Raw genomic sequence first — 22612 nt, 5'->3', positions numbered from 1 at the left:
ATGCCATAACTCCTGGAGCTCGTCAACTAGTGGAGCTAGATAAACATCCATGTTTTTTGCCTTGAACTTACCAGGTACAATCAATCTTAATATCAAATGACCCTTCTTGATGGCAAGCCATGACGGGAGGTCGTAATTGATAAGGCACACAGGCCAAGTGCTCCATGACAAGCTTCTCAAGCCAAATGAATTGACTCCATCCATTGCCATGCCCAAACGCAAATTACGTGGTTCACTCTTAAAATGTGGCCAGGTATCTTCAATGTGCCTCCAAGCCTTTGAATCAGCGGGCACCCTAAATGTTGCGTCAATGGATCTACTCGTAGAATGCCACCGCATCAACTTTGCAATGGAACCACAATGAAACATGCTTTTTATCCTAGGAATAATAGGGAAATGCGGCAACACTTTAGCTGGCACTGTCTCGCCAACCGCATCTTGTTTGTAGCGCATTGCTCCGCACTTAGGGCACGACAGACAATCTGCGAATTCATTGCGAAAAAGAATGCAATCATTTGGACATGCATGAATCTTGTTGTAGTCCAAGCCAACTGAGGTCAATAGTTGCTTTGCATCTGGCTTGGAGGGGGGCATTTCATTGCCAGCCGGGAGAAGTTGCTCCCGCAACAATCTCTTTAAGCCACGTTAAATTAAAAAGCTCCCCAACCACGTCACCATTGCAATCGGAAAATCTCTTTTGTAAATTACGTACCTAAACAAAGCAGTGACGCTTGCATCTGACCACCCGTACACTGATTGAAGATTCAAAAAAGCCAGACAAGTACAAAGCACATATGTTTTGGCGCCTTCATAGATTGGTTGACGTGCCAACTTCCTCAACATGTCTTCAGGAGATAGGCGCAGGGCTTCTGGTGCTGCTTCGTTAGCGTTCTCCTCGCTTGTCTAGAAGAAGGCATCCAACATCTCCTCCATGCCGTTGTCTTCTGTCTGTAAGCCCTTTTCTGCTTCCATCCTTGGCTCTATATTGGTCGGACCTTCACGCATAATCCTTTCTCTCTCTCTCTCTCTCTCTCTCTCTCTCTCTCTCTCTCTCTCTCTCTCTCTCTCTCTCTCTCTCTCTCTCTCTCTCTCTCTCTCTCTCTCTCTCTCTCTCTCTCTCTCTCTCTCTCAGATGTAGGTGCTAAGTCGCGAAAATCAATGCTCGTTCCGTAAGAGTCGTATCGTAGATTCTGTACGGTTTCTCTAGCAAACTCTCCGTACTTGTGCACATGCTCATTACATATCCTACTCTTGTGCAAGATTTGATACTTGCAGAGCGTGCATGAGCATGCAATCTTTTCCTCCATGTTAGTTGATGACGGTCCCATCTACAATGATTATGAATGTTGTTTTAATATATATACTCCTCACAATGTAAACTACCTCGCATTCTCTAGTCTTGCCCAATCTCCGTACACCTCGGTCCAGAGGTGTACGGAGATCAGGACCACCGGGTCAAAATCTTGTCTTTATTGGTCAAATCCGATATGGGTAGACACATACGTGCACTCCCAGGTGTACATGGCAATGCATGTAGCAGGCAAAACCCCTTTGCCTCTTTTAGTTCCATAGTTTCTTCTAGAGGGAGAGAGAGAGAGAGATAGAGAGAGTTTCTGTCCTTTTCACACAATTGGTCAGCCAACCTAACTCTTTCTCTCTCTCTTTCTCTATCTACTATCTATCTCTCTCTACCTCTGCAACTATCTCTAGTTAATTCTCTCTCTCTCTCTCTCTCTGTGTGTGTGTGTGTGTGTGTGTGTGTGTGTGTGTCTACGTACACTATCTCTCGTTCTTCCTGTCTCGATCTCGCTCTTGCTCTCTCTCTCTCTCTCTCTCTCTCTCTCAATCTTGCTCTAGCTATCTCTCTTTCTCTCTCTCTCTCTCTCTCTCTCTCTCTCTCTCTCTCTCTCTCTCTCTCTCTCTCTCTCTCTCTCGATCTCGCTCCCGCTATCTCTCTTTCTCTCCCTATTTCCCTATCTCTCTCTCTGTGTGTGTGTGTGTGTGTGTGTCTCGCTCTCCACTTCCATATCTCTCTCTCTCTCTCTCTCTCTCTCTCTATATATATATATATATATATATATATATATATCACTCTTTACTTCTCTCTCTCTCTCTCTCTCTCTTTAATTTATACGAACATATCTCTCTCTCTCTACCTCTCTACCGCAGCAGAGCTTGTCGCTTTACACCAGAGGCATACTGATCGAACGAGCAACTGAGCTAGGGAGATCCAGATGCCCATGACTGCGGAGGACTACACAACATAGATAGAGGCTGCATCAGAGGATCCAGGTCACTTTGGCTCGACATGCACAATGCTCGGTCAGACTACTGACCATGGAAGAGATTGATGAGATCCGCCAGCGATCGATGCTGGATCTCCTATGATCTACCTATCCCAGCTAGCTGTTTTAGCTGCTTAATTAGTCTACACCCAGCAGTTTAGGATTCCATAATATTTTATTTTGTCATTTTGTCATTTTGTCATCTTGTTACTCTGACTTTGTATCAGATCCACCACATTGTAACTTTCTGGTCTCATAGGTCACTTTGGCCTTTTGAAGACGTTAATATAACATTTCATTCATTTCTCTCTTTAATTTCTCTCTCTTTAGTTTTAATTTTCTATGCATACAATGTTCTCTCTCTCTCTCTCTTTAATTTCCTACACGCACACACACATCCCTCTCTGTCTCTCTCTCTCTCTAGATTTTTAATTTCTTATTTACACACACACACACATTTCTCTCTCTTTCTCTCTTTGATTTTCTATACACACACACACACACACACACACATTTCTCTCTCTCTCTCTCTCTCTCTCTCTCTCTCTCTCTCTCTCTCTCTCTCTCTCTCTCTCTCTCTTCGATTACCTACACACACACACACACATTTCTCTCTCTCTCTCTCTCTCTCTCTCTCTCTCTCTCTCTCTCTCTCTCTCTCTCTCTCTCTCTCTCTCTCTCTCTTTCCTACACACACACACACAAGAGAGAGAGAGAGAGAGAGAGAGAGAGAGAGAGAGAGAGGGGGGTTGGGGGGGGGGGGGGGAGTTTCATAATACCTGTGCAGCAAGTTTCGGCCAAGATCTGAGCGCGTGCGTCACAGGTGAAAATGGCCCCTGTGCACGGGTTTCCCTTTTTTTCCCCCCAATTATTTTGCATCGAAATGTGCATTGATATACGCGTGGAAAAGTATGCCTTGCCACGCATATTTCCACGCGCATATCGACGGATATTCCGATTCATATATCGACGGGATGAAAGTACGTCGATAACCGCGTGGAAACGTACGGCCGTCGATATATACTGCGTCGATATCTTGATGTTTTGTTGTAGTGTTTGCATCATTTTTGTCTTTGTTTTCCATGGGCCTGACATTCCATCTAGCCCCTTGATGGAAATTGATGTGTGAAGCAACCATGGTGTGATGGATTACTTCTCCAATAGAACCAGGCCATTGAGAGTTGATGTATTTGGCCATCTCTTCAGGTGATCCCACACAAAATTACTGCCTTTGCTCAGCAAAGTCTATCTTTTGAAAGACAATAGCCTTCAGACGTTATCCCAAAACTTGACTACATACTTGTGGATAGACTCATGAGAGAGAAGCTTCAAGCTGCGCCATTCGGTAAGCACTTTGTCCTTCACATCGCTTTAGGGAATTGCTTCATGATGGAAACTCGTAGAGTTTTCCATGTCTTTGGAGCTTCGCTATTGCCACGAAGGCTAGCCCACCATTGACGAGCTGATTTTTGAAAGTGCATAGCTACATGGCATAGCTTGGAGGATTCCCTGAAGCCCTCGTCTCCAAAGGCCGCATCAAATTGCTGGATGAAGGCCAACACTTTGTCGGTAGCACCAAAGGTGCCATCATAGGTGAAATACTCTTTCCTCCCTCCTTGAACTTCTTTAGATTTTGTGACCTTCGCCATGCAGGGTATGATTTGTGATGTCCTCCCCTTCTGTATTCTCTAGGAGAATAGCCATAGCTTTCATATGAAGAGGAGGAAGGTGAAGAAGGAGAAGAGGGCGATCGTCTAGACCGCCGTAAATTTTCATTGCTTTCTTGCTCTTTGGATTCCTCCTCTCGTAACGGAGAGAGTCTTCTTTTGGGGGTCTCTTCAAGAGGCCTCCTAAGCTCTCTCTCCTTTTGGAGAGGAAGGGAAATCCCATAAGCACGAAGTTGTTGAGTAACTTCGGCTTGCAAGGTAGGGTTGCCCATAACTTGCTGCAACATAGTTACGAGATAATTCACAAACATGGGAGCATCATTATTAGCACTTCATGTGCAAAATCAAAGCTATCAATGTTCATTCTACTCTCTTGGTTATTGTTAGCCATGTTAACAAAGTTTTATATATGTACTTAATGTATGATTTGGCAATTCAAAACCTTAGCTGCCACTCCTCTCAGCCTTTGAAAATCGGATCTTAAGTATCTACACCCAAGGCCCGAAGTGATTAATTATAGAGAGTAGTGGAGTAGGTCTAACATAGTAGAGTTGCCGAGCGCTAGCTCCTTTTGGACTCCTTATGGATCAATAATGGTAAAGCCGTAGGCAAGTCTAAAAAGAATGCATTATTAAGTCCAAAGCTCCTGAGGTGTACCATATCCCACATAGTGGGCTCAACAAAACCGATAATAGATCCCAATTCCACTTACCCTAATATAAGTAACAACATCAACCATTTACTAGCTACTTAAGGACCTCTCTTATTAAGCAAGAAAAGAGAAACCAAATGCTCTGATACCAATGTAATGGAATTGGCCTATTTAACTAGAGAGTAGCGAAAATTAATGAGAGTACTTTTGAAAATTACTTTGTGAGCATAGCGAGTGAGTATAATTGAAGATAGCAACATAATCATAGCAAGTAGTTAACTTGGAATGAACAATACTTTTGCAAGAAAGAGAATTTAGAGAACATGACAACAGTTGAGGACCGGATTTATGTGGATGCAGTCCCCCCTCCAATAGGAATTTGTATTATGATTTCTCCCATGAAGAGAGACTTGTTACAATATAATCTTTGTTTTCCTTATGACCTAGGTGATGCAATGAATATGGAAAGCTTCATGCATCACAAGCATAACATAAACTTTGAAGAAAGCTTTAACTATCCCAAGCCTCAGTCTCAAGACCTCAAACACCTTCGAAGGTGGAGAGAGCTAGTAGGGAATGAGGGTAGGGAAGAGGAAGAAGAAAAATTTTTCATAGGAAAAAGAATTAGTTCCTCACTTATCATAAATCTTCTTGCTAACATAAATAATAGCATAGTAATGAAGATGGAGAAGATGGTAAGCTGAAGCATTGAAGCATGGCTCTTGGCTCTTGGCTCTTGGTTGGATTTGCACTCCATAGCCAAGAGTGTTGGTGTAGGCTCTCAACCTCTACTTGCTTGGAGAAGGATAGGGAGCCTTGCACTTTCACAATGCATCATGAGAGTGTGTGTGGGAAACTATACCCCCTAAGTAACCCCCTAGCTTGCTTTGGTCGACCTCCCCATGTAGCTCATGCTTGAAGCTCATTGGACCCCTCCATGCCTAGCCAATCACAAGCAGGAGGCATTACAAGCAACAAGGGTAGCTTTGGGACAAGTGTCCCCCTTTCCCCTTTGAGAGAGAGGAATTGATAAATGCAAATACAATTAATTAAATCTCCTGAATTATCATTGGACCCCTTGGGTGGCCAACCAATAGGCTTCAGGCACACCATGAGAGCAACATGAGGAGGAACTTGACCAGTGTCCCCTTTGCTTTCTTTGTACTAGGCGTACCTTGTGTGAGTGTGTGTGTCTTCTCTCTCATCCCCCCTCATGTAGGACTCGCCCCCTCCTTGTAGGGATTGAATTTTGACTTTTGACTCCTCAAGCCCCTCAAGCTTAGGCCCAGTTCCCACCACAAGCTTGGCCCTTAAGCACTTCAAGCTTGGGTTGGGTTCTCACCTCAAGTACAACCCTAGTATCTCAAGCATGTCAAGCACCTCAAGCATCTCAATCATCAAGCACCTCAAGCACCTTAAACTTGGGCCGGGTTCCCACCTCAAGCACCTCAAGCTTGGGCTCGGTTCCCACCTCAAGCTCAGCCCTAGCTTACCTAAGGTATCAGGAGGTCGCGTGACACGTCCAGATCTACGCACAATAGGTGGCTCAGGCTCCAGCCACAACCTGTGGTTCCACTCTATCATGTCCTTGCTCCTCGTGAGCCCTGACATTTTGTCTTGCACGTGCAGGTCCATCTTCTTGGAAGACAACTCTTCTAATCTCCTCAACCCTCTCTGGTTTAGAATGATATTTGGATTCATTAAAGTGAACATCATTGCTGCGGACAACCTTTTTGGATTCGGTATCCCAAAGTCTGTACCCCATCTCACCAGAATTACCATAGCCTAGAAAGATGCACTTTCTACTCTTTGGCTCAAGTTTGTTCCTAAATTCCTTTGGAACGTGAGTATATGCCTCACAGCCAAAGACTCTGAGATGCTTGTATGAGGGCATTTTGCCTAACCATACCATCTCTGGCACTGAATCCTTCTGCAAAACCTTGCTAGGAGATCTATTTACAAGATGAACAGCTGTTGATACAGCTTCAGCCCAAAACCCATTTGGCAGTTGTGCATTATACAACATACTTCTGACCTTCTCTTGTATGGTCCTATTCATCCTCTGAGCAACACCATTTTGAGGAGGATTGTAAGGAGCAGTAAGTTCACGTTTTATACCTTTTGACTCACAAAAGTCCTGAAAGGCCTTTGAAACATACTCTCCACCATTGTCAGTGCGTAAGCATTTAAGCTTCTTGCCACTCTGATTCTCCACAAGTGTCACAAACGTTTTGAAAACACTAAACGCTTCATCCTTGTGCTTGAGAAAGTAAACCCATACTTTCCTCGAGTAATCATCTATAAATGTCATAAAGTAAGAAGCTCCCCCTAGAGATAGGTTAGGCATAGGTCCACACAAATCACTATGAACAAGTGCCAACTGTGTATCTCTTCTACTGCTTCTATGCTTATGTGGCTGCTGTGTTTGCTTACCATACAGACAATGTTCACAGAATTCAAAATCATTAAATGAAAAGCCAGGCAAATAACCAGAACGAGACAAGATTTCCATTCCCTTCTTGGACATATGTCCTAACCGGCTATGCCACAAAGAAACGTTCGGCTGCTCGGTTACATTGATTACATTTTTAGAGACATTTGATACATAAATCATCTAAAGTCCTCCAGAATTTACTCCATGTGCTACTGTCATAGAACCCTTGGATATCTTCCACATGTTCTGTCCAAAAGTGGTGACGTAGCCAGCATCATCAAGTAAACCTGTGCTGATCAAGCTCTTTGTAATTGCGGGAACATGTCTCACATTCTTCAGCGTGAAAGAAGAACTATTCTGAAACTTCAATTGAACATCTCCAACACCTAAGATCTCACATGTCTGCCCATTGCCTAGCCGAACATGATCTTTAGTGGTCACATAAGAGGTAAACCACTCCTTGTTTGGAGACACATGAAGTGATGCCCCTGAGTCTATAATCCAGTCACTCAGTGCATTTCCATCAGATGCTGTAAGAAGAGCCGAGTCCATTGTATTCTTCAAGAAGTAGATGTCTCCTGACACTAGACTGTCATCCTCTACAACAGTGTTTGTCACATTTATTTCTTGAATCTTCACTGAGGACTTGTTCTTCTCACCATGGTCTTCAGCTTTCTCTTTGCCTTTTTCTGCTTTCCATTCTCTGTAGTCTCTTTTCATGTGACCCTTCTTTCCACAATGGCAGCATTCTATGTCACTCTTGCCTTTAGCACTGCGGGACTTGCTACGAGACTGATTCCTCTTTCCACCTTTGTACTTTTCTTTGGTCCTTCCCCTGACAACTAAGGCTGTTCCTTTGCCTTTGTACATTGTCTTTCTATTGGTTTCTTCAGTAAGCAGACTTCCTTCTACACCTGCTATGGTCAAACCATCTGGAGGTGCAGAATTACTCAAAGCTGTGCAAAAAGTGTCCCAACTTTCTGGCAATGTGATCAACAGGAACATAGCTCTAACAGGTTCATCAAACTTGACACCTTGAGCTGACAACTGGCTGTAGATGGTGTTGAATTCATTCAGATGATTGGACATAGGTGTCCCTTCTTTCATCTTCAAGTCAAAAAGCTTCTTAAGCCAGTATACCTGTGAAGCTGCACTCTACTTCTCATAAAGATCACTCAGCTTTAACCATGCTTGGTAAGCCGACATCTCGTCTGCTACATTGAAGTAAACGCTTTCTGCCAAAGTCAGCATAATGGTAGAAAGTGCCAATTCATCCATTTCGCTCCATTCATCTTCGTCCATATCTTCTGGTTTTATCCCCTTGAGCTTTATAGGTTTTATTAGCTTCTTTTGTACCAACACATGCCAAATCTGCTTCTTCCACAATGGGAAATTGGTTCCATCCAGCTTCTTGATATTGTAAAGAGCAGTGTCCTGTGATCCAGCCATAGCTACGCTTCACAGTAGTTTACTTTCCTGGGAAAAATTCGGGAGAGTTTCCCCTGTAAACTGACCTTTGAACCAATATCAACCTGTCAAATGAACCAAGAAAGCTTCAGATTCTGCATAAATTTCGGCAGAGTCTCCTTTGTAAAATGGCTCTGGTGTACTCAAAAAACAGACCAAAAAACGGCTCAAAAAACACTGTGTCTCTGACACTGTAAGCTGCGGGTAAACCTGTCGTGCACCTGTACTGTCTCTCATTGTTTTGTCACTGTCCTGTAAGCATAGACTGTGACAATGCCTCAACGGCAGTAAAGCAAAGATGCAATCCCAACTGTCTAACTCACAGTCAATACATCCTAGCTGCCTATCTAAGGGTGCTCGAGGGATCGCTCCAAGACCTGTATCACCGAAAGGATCTCAACATTCGAGAATCCCCCAGCTCAATAAAACCTCACTTGACCCTCAACAAAGGCTGCAGTAAATCTGACAGTACATAGACTTCCCACAAAGTCATACATCCACAAATTTCCCACTGTATGCTGTAACCGCTGCGGCGGTTGTTTGCTGCGTGACTCACAGCCAGCAAACCCTCAATAGAAATACATCATCTCTGACAATACATCCCATGTGGAAGTACCTGCAATGTCAGGATGAAATCTGGAATATCAAGCAGCAAACACAAGCTACCTGATGAACTAGTGGATGTCGCCTACAATCTGTGTGTAGATGCGTCCGTGTCGAATGTGACACGCCTCCAAGAACTGTGAGCCGTCCTTCGATGTGTAGACAGCCACAAATCAACACTCTAGGAGTGTCGATATCCTCAGCACCTGCAGTCGTAGGCGGAAAACCCCAAATTTGCACAGTCGGATCTGCACCCGCCGAGACCACGTAGTCGAAAATGGCCTGCGCAGACCTTTGTCGAAGCCGAACGGTGACCGAGATGACCTCAGAATGAAATTCTGAGCACACCAAGCCCTACGGGTCTCCCCACAAGATTTGGGGCCGTGTCTTCGCCTGTCAAATTTCACTCCAATCTGAGCTGGTGACTCTAGCCTCCTGCAGTGCTGCCCTGAGCCTCGATCTGAGCTCTGATACTAGTTGAAGGAGTACGAGCGGAAGTGCGACGCGAGAGAGAGTGCGAGAAGAAGAGCACGACGATATGGTGAACTCGCTCTACTGTAATGTGTAGAGCATAGTGAGTTCTTATTAGGTTTTTACAAAAGAATATGTGTACATACCTGGCGGCCCGCCCACTTACCTGGGCGACCACATTGGGCTTTATACCCCAACACCTCCTTTTCCTCATATTGTTTTATCTTCTCCTCAGCTTCGGTAAACTTCTCAGCTAAGGATTTTTGCTCTCGTTACCTGCGTGCTTTCATCTTAGTATTTCTAGCTTTCCAACTATTTCGTTTTCTCTTGGTTTTGTGACTAGGTGCGTCTGTCTTTGGTCCCTCATCTGTCTTTGGACTCATGTCACTTTCCGTGTTCTTTGTCTCTGGATTCTCATCAGCTTTCTTTTGAGCTTGTGCTCTTGGAACCAGTTGAACTGGTACAACATTTTCATTTTTTGAGATACTAGAGAGCTGAACAATCCCTGATACATTTGTCGTGATTTTCCTGATTTGGTTTGGGTTTTTCGGGCAATCCGGGATCAAGTGAGTGATGCCACACTCAAGACAATAGGCATTTACTTCAGTGATCTTCGTATGAAGACATTGTTTGACCAAGTGGTTGTCACGACTTTTGTGACAATCTGTCTATGGTTGAGGAGATTCTTTTAGCATTTCCTCTTGGCTATAAGAAATCTTTGACCTAGATAAGCCGCTATTTGCAATGAATCGCAATGTCCTTTCGTCCATTTCATACCTTCTTTCTTTCGACTGAAGTCCAGGAGGTGGAGGTATTACCGGCCTCACCACTCCATGTGTGTCTATCACATTTTGTTGCTCCGAAGGGTAGTAGTCACTTTGGTTGCTATACCACATTGTAGCTGGTACTGGCGTTGGTTTATTTGATGCTTCCATCATTGGCATGTATCTCATGTATACCTGCATTCTAGTACCTGGCAGCAGAGGTTGTTGTCCTAAGACAAGTTGTGGCCTTAAAACTCCTAATGGTCCTGGCGCATTCCCCGTAATGTATCTAGGTGGAGTAGGTGTTTCTGGAACAGGTTGTACATACCTTTCCCTAGCATTTTCCATGCTATAATAGCACTGTTCCTCCGTATGGTTCGTCCATTTTCTCTCAATTTCACACCACTTCGGCTCTCCCGAGTCAAACCTTACAAGAGGAATCAACCTCTTGACCAAGTCGTCGATAAACTTTTCTTGATCAATAGGTGTCGTTGGCTTGGCAATGGACTCACATATCTGTGAAACACTGTGCTAAGAGGATGTGTCATCTCCTTGACTCTTTAAGTCCTTTTCTTTGTATGCCTCACAGTTATCCACTAGATAAAGAGCTTCTTTGATCAACTCGTTTAGTGTCATCCTCCTTATCATATGCAGATCCTTCTGAAGGCCCGCATCTTTCATTCCCTGGATAATGATCAACATCAGTCGTGCTTGCGTAGGTAATTCTGCTCTCGGACAGAGCTTAACATATCTCTTGAGCCGTAATGATGCTTTGCGTACCGATTCATCCTCTTTCTGCTTGAATCTATGGATTTGCGAGACCGTGTTGTGAGCAATGCCTTTTGGCGAGAATTCTTCAATAAACTCCTCAAACAACTCATCTAGGGTCTCAAAATCCCATTTTTCCACCGAGTCGAACCATGTAGCTGCATCATCTTCTAGAGTCAATCCAAATCCCGCAAACTGTGTCGCAAAATCTTAAACTTCCTCTGCTCTAATCACTCTTCTAAAAGCCGTTACGTGATCTCTCGGATCTTTATCTCCGGAGTATTTTCTGTTTACCCATTTCTGGACTTGGGATGGTCTAACTCGTCGATTGTCTACAAGTCTAACCAGAGACTCTCCAAATCCTTCTTTCGTTATCGCTCTTGAAGGGAATCCTGGTGGCTCTCTTCTTGGAATTCCTATAGGCATTCTCGTGTTTGGTGGAGGTATTTGTGGTCCTTCATTGACCAAATATCCACCTCTTTCTAGTACAGTCTGTGGATTTGTGCTTTCTACAACTCTGTATTCTCGTCCATACTTGTCGACAACTATAGATCTCCATTGACAGTCGACTCCGTATGTGTAGACATATAAGAGCTTGTAATCCGTTATCTCTTCTAGGTATGGATCTGAGCACGTATAAAGATTGACCTCATTGTCGTCAATGTATCTATATAGTCCTTCACTCTCATGACCAATCATCCAAACTCTCTCAACAAGATGGGTCTTTCTCAATTGCAAGTTTGGAAGATCCATTGTGGGAGGATATTCCTCTATCGTCGGGATCTCCAAGCTTGTGTAAGCTACGTTTGAATCTAGGGTAGACATGATTTCTCGGCTTAAGAGCTTTTGCTTGGTTCAAGTAGAATTAGTCCACTGTGTTCAAGTGCTTTGGTTAGGGAAAAGTTGAAACTATGTCCAAAACCGCAACCGTTTCGTCACAATTCTCGCAAATTATCTCTTTCAAACACCCCTAACTTGCGGATGTATTTTGAGGCCTTAAACGACATTTTTTTTTCAAGTTTGACCTAAGATCTGTAGAGCCGCTCTCAGGCTACGTTTTGATATAAAAACTTTTCCAATCCGATACCGTTTGTGAAAGTTATAGCCAAAACAGTGAAATGCAGTTTAGAATGGTCAAAATGAGTCCAAATTCAATTTTAAAAGAAGATTTAGGATCTCTGTGACACTGTGAACACTCCTGTATGGTCAAAAGTACAGTTGGACCCTAAAACTGGCCTAGAGACATTCTACGCGTCGGATGTCTATATGCTCAGAATTTAACAAAATTTGGTCCAGAGACTTCCCTTAAGTCCAGCAACACAAGGGTATGCTCAGAATTTCATTTGGATTTAAAAATGTCCTTCACACATCCTACGCGTAGGATGTCTTTTTGCTCAGAATGACTTGAAATTTTCACCCCAGCTTCTCCTTGATGTGTTGATCGCAGTGGTGTGCTCATAAGTTGGTTTGGAGTCCTAAATCAAGATGGAGACATCCTACGCGTAGGATGTCTAACTGCTCAGATTTTGTCCAAACTTGATCGCAAGATTCTCCTAGTGCTCAGCAACCCAATGGTATGCTCAAAATTGAATTTGGATGCCAATAGGTCAAGATTTAGGCTGCAAGAGCTTCTAGTGCACTCCAAGAGTAGGATGTCTGACAATTCTTGTCTTTGCTTGGTAAATAGGTCAAACAAGGTCCAAATTCACTTTTGAAAAAAAGTTTTGGAATCCTTGAGACACTTAGAACCTCCCTATATGGCCAATGTAGAATTTTGACCACTTTATGACCCTGGAGACATCCTACGCGTAGGATGTCTTTTTGCTCTGTTTCAGCTCAAACTTGCACTGTAGCTTCCCCTTGATGTACTAAGCTCACAACTATTTTTACTTTTTGATTCTGACACCTATAGGTTGGTCAAAGGATCAAGAATTTGTTTCAAAAGCCTGATGTTTTTTCTGATGAATTCCTAAGTCAAATCAAGTCCAAATTGGACCAAAATTGACTCGGAGGCTTGCCTATGGCTATACAACACCTTGCTATGTCCAAAGTTTGAATTTGGCCTCTAAATCATGCCTTAGACATCCTACGCGTAGGATGTCTAAATGCTCAAAATTGACCCAAATTTCTACCACACACTCTCCTTAAGGTGCTGATCACTGTGGTATGCTCAAAATTTAGTTTAGAGTCCAAAATCACACAAAAGACATCCTACGCGTAGGATGTCTTTTTAGCCTGTTTGACCCCAGACTTGTCCCACAGCTTCCCCTTGATGTCAGCAACCCAATGCTATACTTAAATTTTAATTTGGATGTCAAAAGACGCCAAAACTAGCTGTTCTAGCCTTTTTCAGTCAAACGTGCTAAAGTCTGTTCAATCTTCACTTTCACTGACCCAAATGAGATGAAATTTATCACATGCACTCAATACAACATTTAGAACATGCCTATGGAGTCATCCTATGGTTTGGTCTCAAAAATTATGCCTTGGGCACAATTTGGGTAGGATGTCTGGCAATTCTCGTCTTTTGGCTTTGATCTGTCAAAATTTGGTCAAATTTCCACTTTCCAAGTGAAAATAGGGTAAAACCTACCTTCTAAACACACTCGTAACCTCATATTTTCAAAAAAATGCCCCTGATCACCCTGTAGACATCCTATGTGTAGGATGTCTACTGCTTATTTTCTCAGAGTGAAGTGTCCCTGATGCTTCCTTATGCTCTCAGCAAGTGTAAGTATGCTTCACAATTGCAAAAACATGCAAAAATCACTCAATTAAGCCTTTGCTGAAATCTCACGTTTTCTGACTCCGCCTTTTGGCTTTTGGTCAACAAAAATAGGAAAAAACACCCAAGTCAATATGTTACTAGGGTAAAACCTACCCTCTGAACCCACTGGTGCAGTCATAATTTTCAAATTTGGTCTCCAGAACCCCCTTGAGACATCCTACGCGTAGGATGTCTATGTTTACAGAATTGCAGGTTTTCTTCACAGAACCCTTGCAAATGCTCTTTTATATGCATAGCATCAGTCAATCATACAAAATTATCCACAAAAGCTTGTTTAATGCATTTTTACCCTCAAAAGCACACTTTTCCGTGCTTTCAAATGCAATCAAGCACTTTAGCAAATAATTCAGTGCTGAATAGCTCTAGATCAGAATCAGATCACTTACCTAAAGCTACTCCTACAAATCATATGGGGTTTTGCAGCTATGAGTAGAAAAACGCTTCACTGTCACACACGGACTAGTAAACGCTTTTATCACCTCACAAATCACTCGACCACAAACAACTACTCTAATCCACAGATCCTAACTAAACCTATCTAGTCGCAGACCCTCGGCAAGACACACGCTTCCTGGCTATCCACTTGATCGCGTAATATCCTCTTCTGGATCCATTGAAGAAAAACGCTTTCTTTAGCCGAAACTAAATCAAGCATCCATCACACGAGTGTTAGTAGGAAACCTACTTAGGTCCTTGTGTTTTCTGGCAGCGGCGCCAATGTTGGACGGGAGCAACTCACACACCCATGAAGTGCATGCAAACACTACCTAGATCAACATAATGTCAATCGAGGACACAGATGACACGATAGGCACACGGAGGAAATCTCTTTAGCTTGTCAGGTGGAGACCATCCTACACATACAATTCTCTGGAAGGCCAACTAAACCACAATCAAGAACCTCACTGCTCTCAACTACACCACCTAGCCACATACACACATACGGAAGGTAACTCACCTAATCATGCCAGATTCATACGAAACTTAAGGAACACCATCCCCTCACTAGGATACACCTGTCCCTACGCTTCTACACTCTAAACCCTCACTCTAAACCCGTCCGCGGAAAACGCGTAGGATGACAGAGCAGAATTTTGAAAGTGCCCGAAACTGAAATTTATGAGTACCTATGCGTAGCTTAGTTCGCCACGATTCTATAGACTACTAGCACGCAGAAAATAGACATCGTTTGATACACTTACGGCCACAAATAGCTCGTAGATGCGTCGGCGTGTGCGCTTCGTCTCGTGTGGAATGCTTGGCGTTGTCGCTTAGCTCTTCTCGAGCCTACAACAATGGTGCAGTCGGATCTCCAATGTGTTGAGCGAGCCGGGTGTAGCGAGAGGATAAAGCTCACGCTCACTCTCTATCTCTCTCACACACAGTAGACGGCAGCGCTAAAGTTTTGATTATGATAAAAAGTATGTTTACAAAATGACCTAGGTACCTTATATACTAAGGCTACCTTAGGTTTAACCAAAAATGGGGTTGAAAGGGTCAATTGGCTTTGTATTTACAATCTGGAAGTGCCATTGCACCCCGGCTTCTGAAACTAGAATAACTACTCATTACAAATGACGTTTATAGCCATAATCCGCAGCATTTCATAACTCGCAAAAGATGAGACTTTGGTACGAAACTTGAGTTATGTTGTGTTCTTGACCCAACGGTCAACACTCATCCCAGTGAAGATTGGAGATAGTGATCAACAAGCTTCTTTGACCATGCTATGATATGAGATTTTGCTTTGTAAAGAGGGTTTGCAAATCACTACCTCGAGGACACAAGTGTAACCACTTTCCATCATATTTGCATTCCACTTTGACAATAGATTTGTCTTTATATGCATTCAAGGTGGCCTCAACCAACTAAAAATTAGCTCCTACAAGAAAACAAAATAAAACACAAGAAAAGGGTAAAGAATCCATTGAAAAGAGCTCCATATTTACATACTTGTTAGAAATCATTTAGAATCATCTACAAAACAAAGACATTGTTTGACCTCAAAAATGAAATGAAATTGTACCTTCATGAGTACTGTTAAACTTATTCATCTCCTTGATAGCTGCCAAAATTATGAGTGCATCTCCACAATCATCTTCTTCATTCTTGGTGCTTTTCGTAGAAGTCAACAAATCTTCCATCTTCAGCCCTCTATTGAGTGAGTATCTTCTTTGATGCACTTTACTTTCTAAAATGTGATACCTCAAGAAATTGGACAAGCATGAGTATGCCGATTGCTTACCTCCAACTATTCCGCTTCCATAAGCACTCAACATTCATGACACCACACTCGAATCATAGGCCTATCATGGATATCTTCTGTAGCAAGCTCAAACTTATCATCTCTAGGTGGATTTCGCTCCCTCAACTTCTTATGGGTTTTCTCACATTGCACCTCCCAAACCTCAAGGGCTGATTTTAATACCAAAATACTTTTGAGCATGTTGTTTCCATGAGCTTCTTTGCCATCAACATTTTTTGCCTATTGTCAACCTTCGTCCGTTGCATCCATAGCACTAGTCTCCATGATGTCATTTGAACTTCTACAAACACGCTTAGATGGTTCACTCTCATCCACCAAGCTTAATGACTGCTTGATACCAACATATTTCTTGTTTTCTACTTGCCAATGCTCCTCTTGTGTTGAATTCAATGTGCAAATATCATGATCATCTTCATCTTTGATGACAAAGTCCAATTCTTCACTTAAAATGCCATCTTGCACAATTTCTTGACGAATGATGCTATAAGTACAATCAACTTCTTCTCTAACATAACCCAAAAGCTTCTTTTCACTGAGTCCATATTGAAAAACCTTGATACGAGCTTTTGATGCCATATTACTCTTTCTTGTGACCATGTCAAAACATAAAACAGGTGATAAGTATTTGACAGTAAACACACATATTCTTTAGAACATGAAATAGGTTCTCTTTATCTTAAAAAAAGTAGTATCTCAATACCTCACAAAACTTGAATGTTTGCATTATCCTTGTTCTACACCTACAGTCTCCAAATCCACAAGATGAATTTCTTACCTCACAACACTTCAATATATGTGCGAGCCTCGTACATCACTATACTTGTGAAATCCAAATGATATCGTATGATCCAAACACTACATTGATCTGCAAAGAAACATTACATCATCAACTTTCTCATGCATAGCTTAGAGAAAAGGCTAAGATATTTGTGTTCAATACCTTATGAATCTTATATATTAGTCCCAAATTAGATGTACTTCATCAAGCCCATGAGATGATTATCTATCACCGCTTGAAGTGAAAAATTATGAGGGATCTATATATATGATGTGCAAAGAAGCCGATAAAATAAAAAAAAATGCAGATTTTTGATGCTCCCAAGAACTGATGCTGTGCGATCAAACTGGTTGAGCTTGCTAATAAACTTTATATTGGGTGCCAAGAACTTGGAGTACACTAATCACGCAATCTCTTGCTTCATGCCTTTGATGGTGCCTATACATGTAGGGCTGCTTGTCGAGCCTGAGATGTTTCCAAAGGTGATAAGTTGACCAAACCCACCAGCCTGCCAGATTTGCCAAGGATGCTAGAAACTGAGCTTGTGCACCGCCTGTATGTAGGTTTAGATGAAAATACAGCTAACAAATCCCATTTCAAGTGCTCAAATCTTGAGAGATACCAACAAGTAATGTTAGAATTTACCATGAAGTGTGTGTGATGTTGCCTTTGAGCCGCCTGATTTGCTAGTTGAGGGACGCTTGAAGGTGTTTTAGTTCGAGAGCTGGATACCTTTGATGATGAGGCATAAATAGTGAATGCTTCCAATATTATAGAATCCCGAGAGCTGGTAGCCCTAAACTATTGAGCCTTGATGAATTATTGTGCACAATTATAGGGTAGAGGACCATTTGAGAATTGAAAGGACAAGTAGTGGGACATTACTGGGTGAGAGGTTGTGAGGTCAGCGTTCAGATTCCTTGTTCAAGCCTCAGTAGCAAAATGACTCTAAACTAGAATTTAGAAAAATCATTATTTCAAATATATAACATTCCTTTTCTTGAAGTTTTCAAGAGGAAAATTAAAAAAATTAGGGTTATTTTTCAAGGTTTTACACTATTTTTCTTTATTTTGGGATGAAATTTCTCCTTTTCCCCTTGCCCTCCATCAACATTTCTGAAATTGGAAAGGACATGATATTAAGCTGATACATTTTTCCTAAACATTGTTCTAAACTCCCTCCCATTAGTCTTCCCTCTCGCACCCAATTTTTTTACAAAGGAATTTTTGCTTGACGTTTATCTCCATGGTCTGGCAATAGAACATGATGACACCACTACTAGAGATACGTGTTGCACAAGGATTTCAAATGCGCTCTTTAGATCTTGAATTGAAGCACTGGGACTGGGAACTAGTCACCCAAGTTGGGAGTCTCTAAACTGGCTCCTCTACCCTAGGTTGTCATATACTTATGGGTTGTGTTGGTGTGCAATCTCAAATTTGTAGTGCTTTACTTTACATTTTGAACCCCTTAAAGAAACTTGTACGCTTTGCCGTAGTGTCGAAGCTAGGAACTTGCCTATGTACTATGTGCGAGCCTCGGAAGGCTGCAAACACATAACTAGGAGAACCTAGCAAGCTCCAAGAGACAGGGGTGTGTCACTCACCACTCAATGCTTCCGTTGTGTGAAGGATCCTGTGCTGCGAAGAAGGAGTCGCAGTCAATGCCGCACTCAACGGCCTCGCCGCCACCGATGTCATTGCAATACTCAATCATACACTCTCTCTCTCAAGCGTACACACACACACACACACACACACACACACACACACACACACACACACACACACACACACACACACACACACACACACACTTGTGAGCACACGAAGGAGAAGGAGATAGAGATTAAGCAAGCACACTTCTTATCTTACAGCTCCAAGAATGAGGATTTTTAGGTCAATTGGACCTTTTATAAGAGTTTGGCCCATTCACCAATAGGCACCCACAGTGGTCGGTCACTGCAAAACTACTGTAAAAATAAGATAAATAGTGCACCTCTCATCGACGATCACCTACACACCTATTGGACTGACAGCCCGATCCATGACTCAATCAAATAAATAATACATGTCCGTCAAAGGTGATAGGGTATCCATGAGGGTTAACATGCCCCCCTTCCTGATGTAGATTCTGTCCTCGGAAGCTATTGAAATGAAGCTCGTTCGTCGAGATGGGAGAGCCTCCAAGATCGAATTTCCTTAGCCTTCTTTAATCATTACAAATCAACCAAATTTAGCACAGTATCTGCATTCTCATATACAATTAAAAAGAATATGCAATTGTAGGCAGACAAATGGATTGGTAACAGAATATTAAACAAGTTGTCAACAATAAACATTAAACTATAATATAATCAAACACATAAACAATTGTAAAGGTCAAAAACTAAACAAGTATGGGGTCGCTAAATTAACGGTTGAAAGGCACTAGAGGTCAACTATTAATACCATGGGCAAGCCTCTCAATTTTCTATGGTCAATTAAGCTGTTTAATCGCGAGAGCCAAGTATTTCATGTCTGAGGACTGACTAGAGGCTATACCTAGAAGACCTTGTAGGTAAGCTACAATAAAAGGAATTGCTCATGATATCATCGCCTGACTTATTCCCTTTTCTTTGACCTCCCAAAATCCTTTCACATTGACTCAATTTTGATGTGTGCTTATTTTGTATGCCTTGGGTTTTTTGCTTTTCAAGGAAAAGCGCCCACACTAGGAACCTCTAGGGCTCTAGTACCATAGGCAATACATGTGAGTGAAGTACCAAATCAAGCTGGAACTTCTCTGTAAGGTCCCCAACCCGCCTATACCGTGATCGGGATGGGATCCTTGACAGGTCTCTAGGCCTTATAAAAATCGGAGTCTCTAAACAAGAAAAATCCAAGGAATAAACCTTTGCCATTGACAATGGCTTGGGTCTATAGCCTTAGAAGAAGACCTAGTCCTGTCTCGCCGCGGAAACGAGACAATGTATTCAATACGGCCTACAAAAAAAATTTCTTATTCCGGCCCTATAACTGCCACAATTTGGGCTAAGGTATCCTCAACCAACGCTTTTTTCCCCCTAACAGATGTGAGGGCACAGCCGCTGGTGGACTCCTCTTTCAAATGAAGAAGTTTTCTAAACGTTTTAGTGCGCAGGGATGGATAGTTACCTGACTAATCAGGTCCACCCGTCCATGATTGACAACCTTAGTCAATCCCCACTTACCACCCCGCACTCACACAAAATTCATTTATGCTATTATCACATTGTTTTAACATTTAAAATAATGGTTTCTTTTAACGTTCCATCACGGTAATTCCTTGAAAACAGCATTGAAAGCATTCTTTTAGCAAACAGACATCTTTAAACTTAAGACAGGGTACTGTCAATCAAAAAAATATCCATAATAACCATGACCAGTACTCTTCTTGTCTCAAGACCACCTAAGGGTGAAAAACGGCACCCATTCCTTGTTCAAATCCGGAGTGGAATAAACCCCCACCCAAGGTTCCGGGTGCCCATACACCAAACCAGTTGCCCATACAACCGGGCGGCTCCCCTAGGATAAAAACGGTATCCTAACTTATGTAGAAACATCAATACATGACATGGAGTAGAAACTCATCGTTCATGGGGGTAACCGACTTAACCGTGGCTAGAAAGCCAATCATTATCATCAATTAATATCAAGGAGTCGGAGGTGTCTTGAGACAAGCTGTCTTAAGGATGATCAAACATATCTTTCCTAATTCAACTAGTTTTAACCCAAAAAATTCTTTCCTATATTATAAACAAATGTACATTGGAAGCTACCTTCCGTTTTCAGTCAGTTTATCCTTCTTACGTATGCAATGCTAACTTATAAAAGAACTTAAACTAATTAAAGACTTAATTGAATAATGGGACACCCACCTGGGATTGATTGGCCATCTGCTGTTGCACTGTCGCCTGAAGACTCTCCTCCATAGGCCTACTACTAGGCCCGGCTTCGTCGTCGTGCGATGCTCTAGTTTGTTTTGGAGCTACATCCTCATCATCGGATGTAGGATTTTCTCGGATTCTTTTTGATGCCATAACTTCTTATCCGTATAAAAAGGACGTCTAATCATTAGGTAAATAATTCAAAATCTAGACTTAACCTTTGTATTCAACCGTAACCCATCCAAGGTTAAATTTATAGTCTTAATTGATAAATTCTTGACCTAGTAATTTCTTATAGGCATGATAACTTTTTCCACCGCTTCCCTAAGGGTTTTCTAAGCTCTCCTAACTTTCTTATAATTTTCTATATCTTTTTCCTAATTTTTCCATCAACTTTTAAGCTAATAATCTACTTTATTTGGGCTTAATATTTATTGTATTTGATTTCTCTTAAAGATTTCATTTCCTCAACTTGATATCATAGGTTTACACTTACTATAATTTTCCTAAAAACTTTTGACCACAAGGTCTATTTATTTTAATTAATCCTTCGCTAAAAATAGGACTTTTGGTCAATTATAATTTCTAATCTCACCAATTAACTATGGTATAATTACCACAAGTAGATAAGGATATTTTTAACCTCTGGTAATTATCTTATTATTTTCTAACTTAATTATATAATTTCTATCTTCAATTTTCAGCTAAAAATAGTGTAATTTGACTTAGATAAATATCTATATTACTTTTCTAACCTTGATATAATTATCACGGACTCTTTACCCTATAATATAGCTCTGATAAATAGCATGTAATCATATAGCATGATTTACTAATTTCCCTCTTTAATTTTTAGCTAAAAATAGTATACTTTGAGTTAGATAAATACCTATACTACTTTTCTAACCTTGGCATAATTATCACAGCCTCTTTACCCTATAATATATCTCTGATAAATAGCATATAATCATATAACATGATTTACTAGTTTCCCTCTTTAGATTTTAGCTAAAAATAGTGTAATTTGACTTAGATAAATATCTATACTACTTTTCTAACCTTGTCATAATTATCACGGCCTCTTTACCTTATAATAGCATGTAAACATATAGCATGATTTACTAATTTCCCTCTTTAGTTTTTAGCTAAAAAAAGTGTAATTTGACTTATATAAATATCTACACTACTTTTTAAACCTTGTCATAATTATCACGGTCTCTTTACCCTATAATATAGCTTTGATAAATAGCATGTAATCATATATCATCATTTACTAATTTCCCCTATTTAAATTACTCAAAAAAACAGGGTATTTTAGCTAAGATAATTAGCTAGATTAACTTTCTGAACTTTTCCTAATTATCACGGCTTTTTGAACACCTAATTAACCACTGATAATTATATGACAACATTTGAATTCCATTTACTAATTTCCCCTATTTAAATTACTCAAAAAACAGGGCATTTTAGCTAAAATAGTTAGCTAAATTAACTTTCTGAACTTCTCCTTATTATCACAGGTTATTAAACACCTAATTAACCACTGATAATTATATGGAAGCATTTGAATTCCATTTACTAATTTCCCCTATTAAAATTGCTCAAAAACTAGGGTATTTTAGCTAAATAATTATCTAAATTACCTTTCTGAACTTCTGCTAATTATCACAGGTTATTGTCTACCTAATTAACTACTGATAATTATATGGAAGCATTATAATTCCATTTACTAATTTCCCCTATTAAAATTGTTCAAAAAAC

At 41.2% G+C, this 22612-nt stretch overlaps 1 protein-coding gene across 1 annotated transcript; it reads right to left on the bottom strand.

Annotated features, from left to right (window-relative positions):
* Window positions 1-16171: 16171 nt before the first annotated feature.
* On the bottom strand, window positions 16172-16741 carry LOC147429517 (uncharacterized). Its single transcript, XM_086495032.1, is given in 1 exon segment — window positions 16172-16741. A coding segment is annotated over 1 exon segment (570 nt).
* Between the last annotated feature and the right edge of the window lie 5871 nt (window positions 16742-22612).

Source organism: Adiantum capillus-veneris, chromosome 22 (assembly GCF_014529385.1).
Source record: "Adiantum capillus-veneris isolate H3 chromosome 22, ASM1452938v2, whole genome shotgun sequence".
NCBI lineage: Eukaryota > Viridiplantae > Streptophyta > Polypodiopsida > Polypodiales > Pteridaceae > Adiantum > Adiantum capillus-veneris.
Note: the sequence above shows the minus strand (reverse complement) of the source record. Positions and strands in the feature narration are given on the sequence as shown.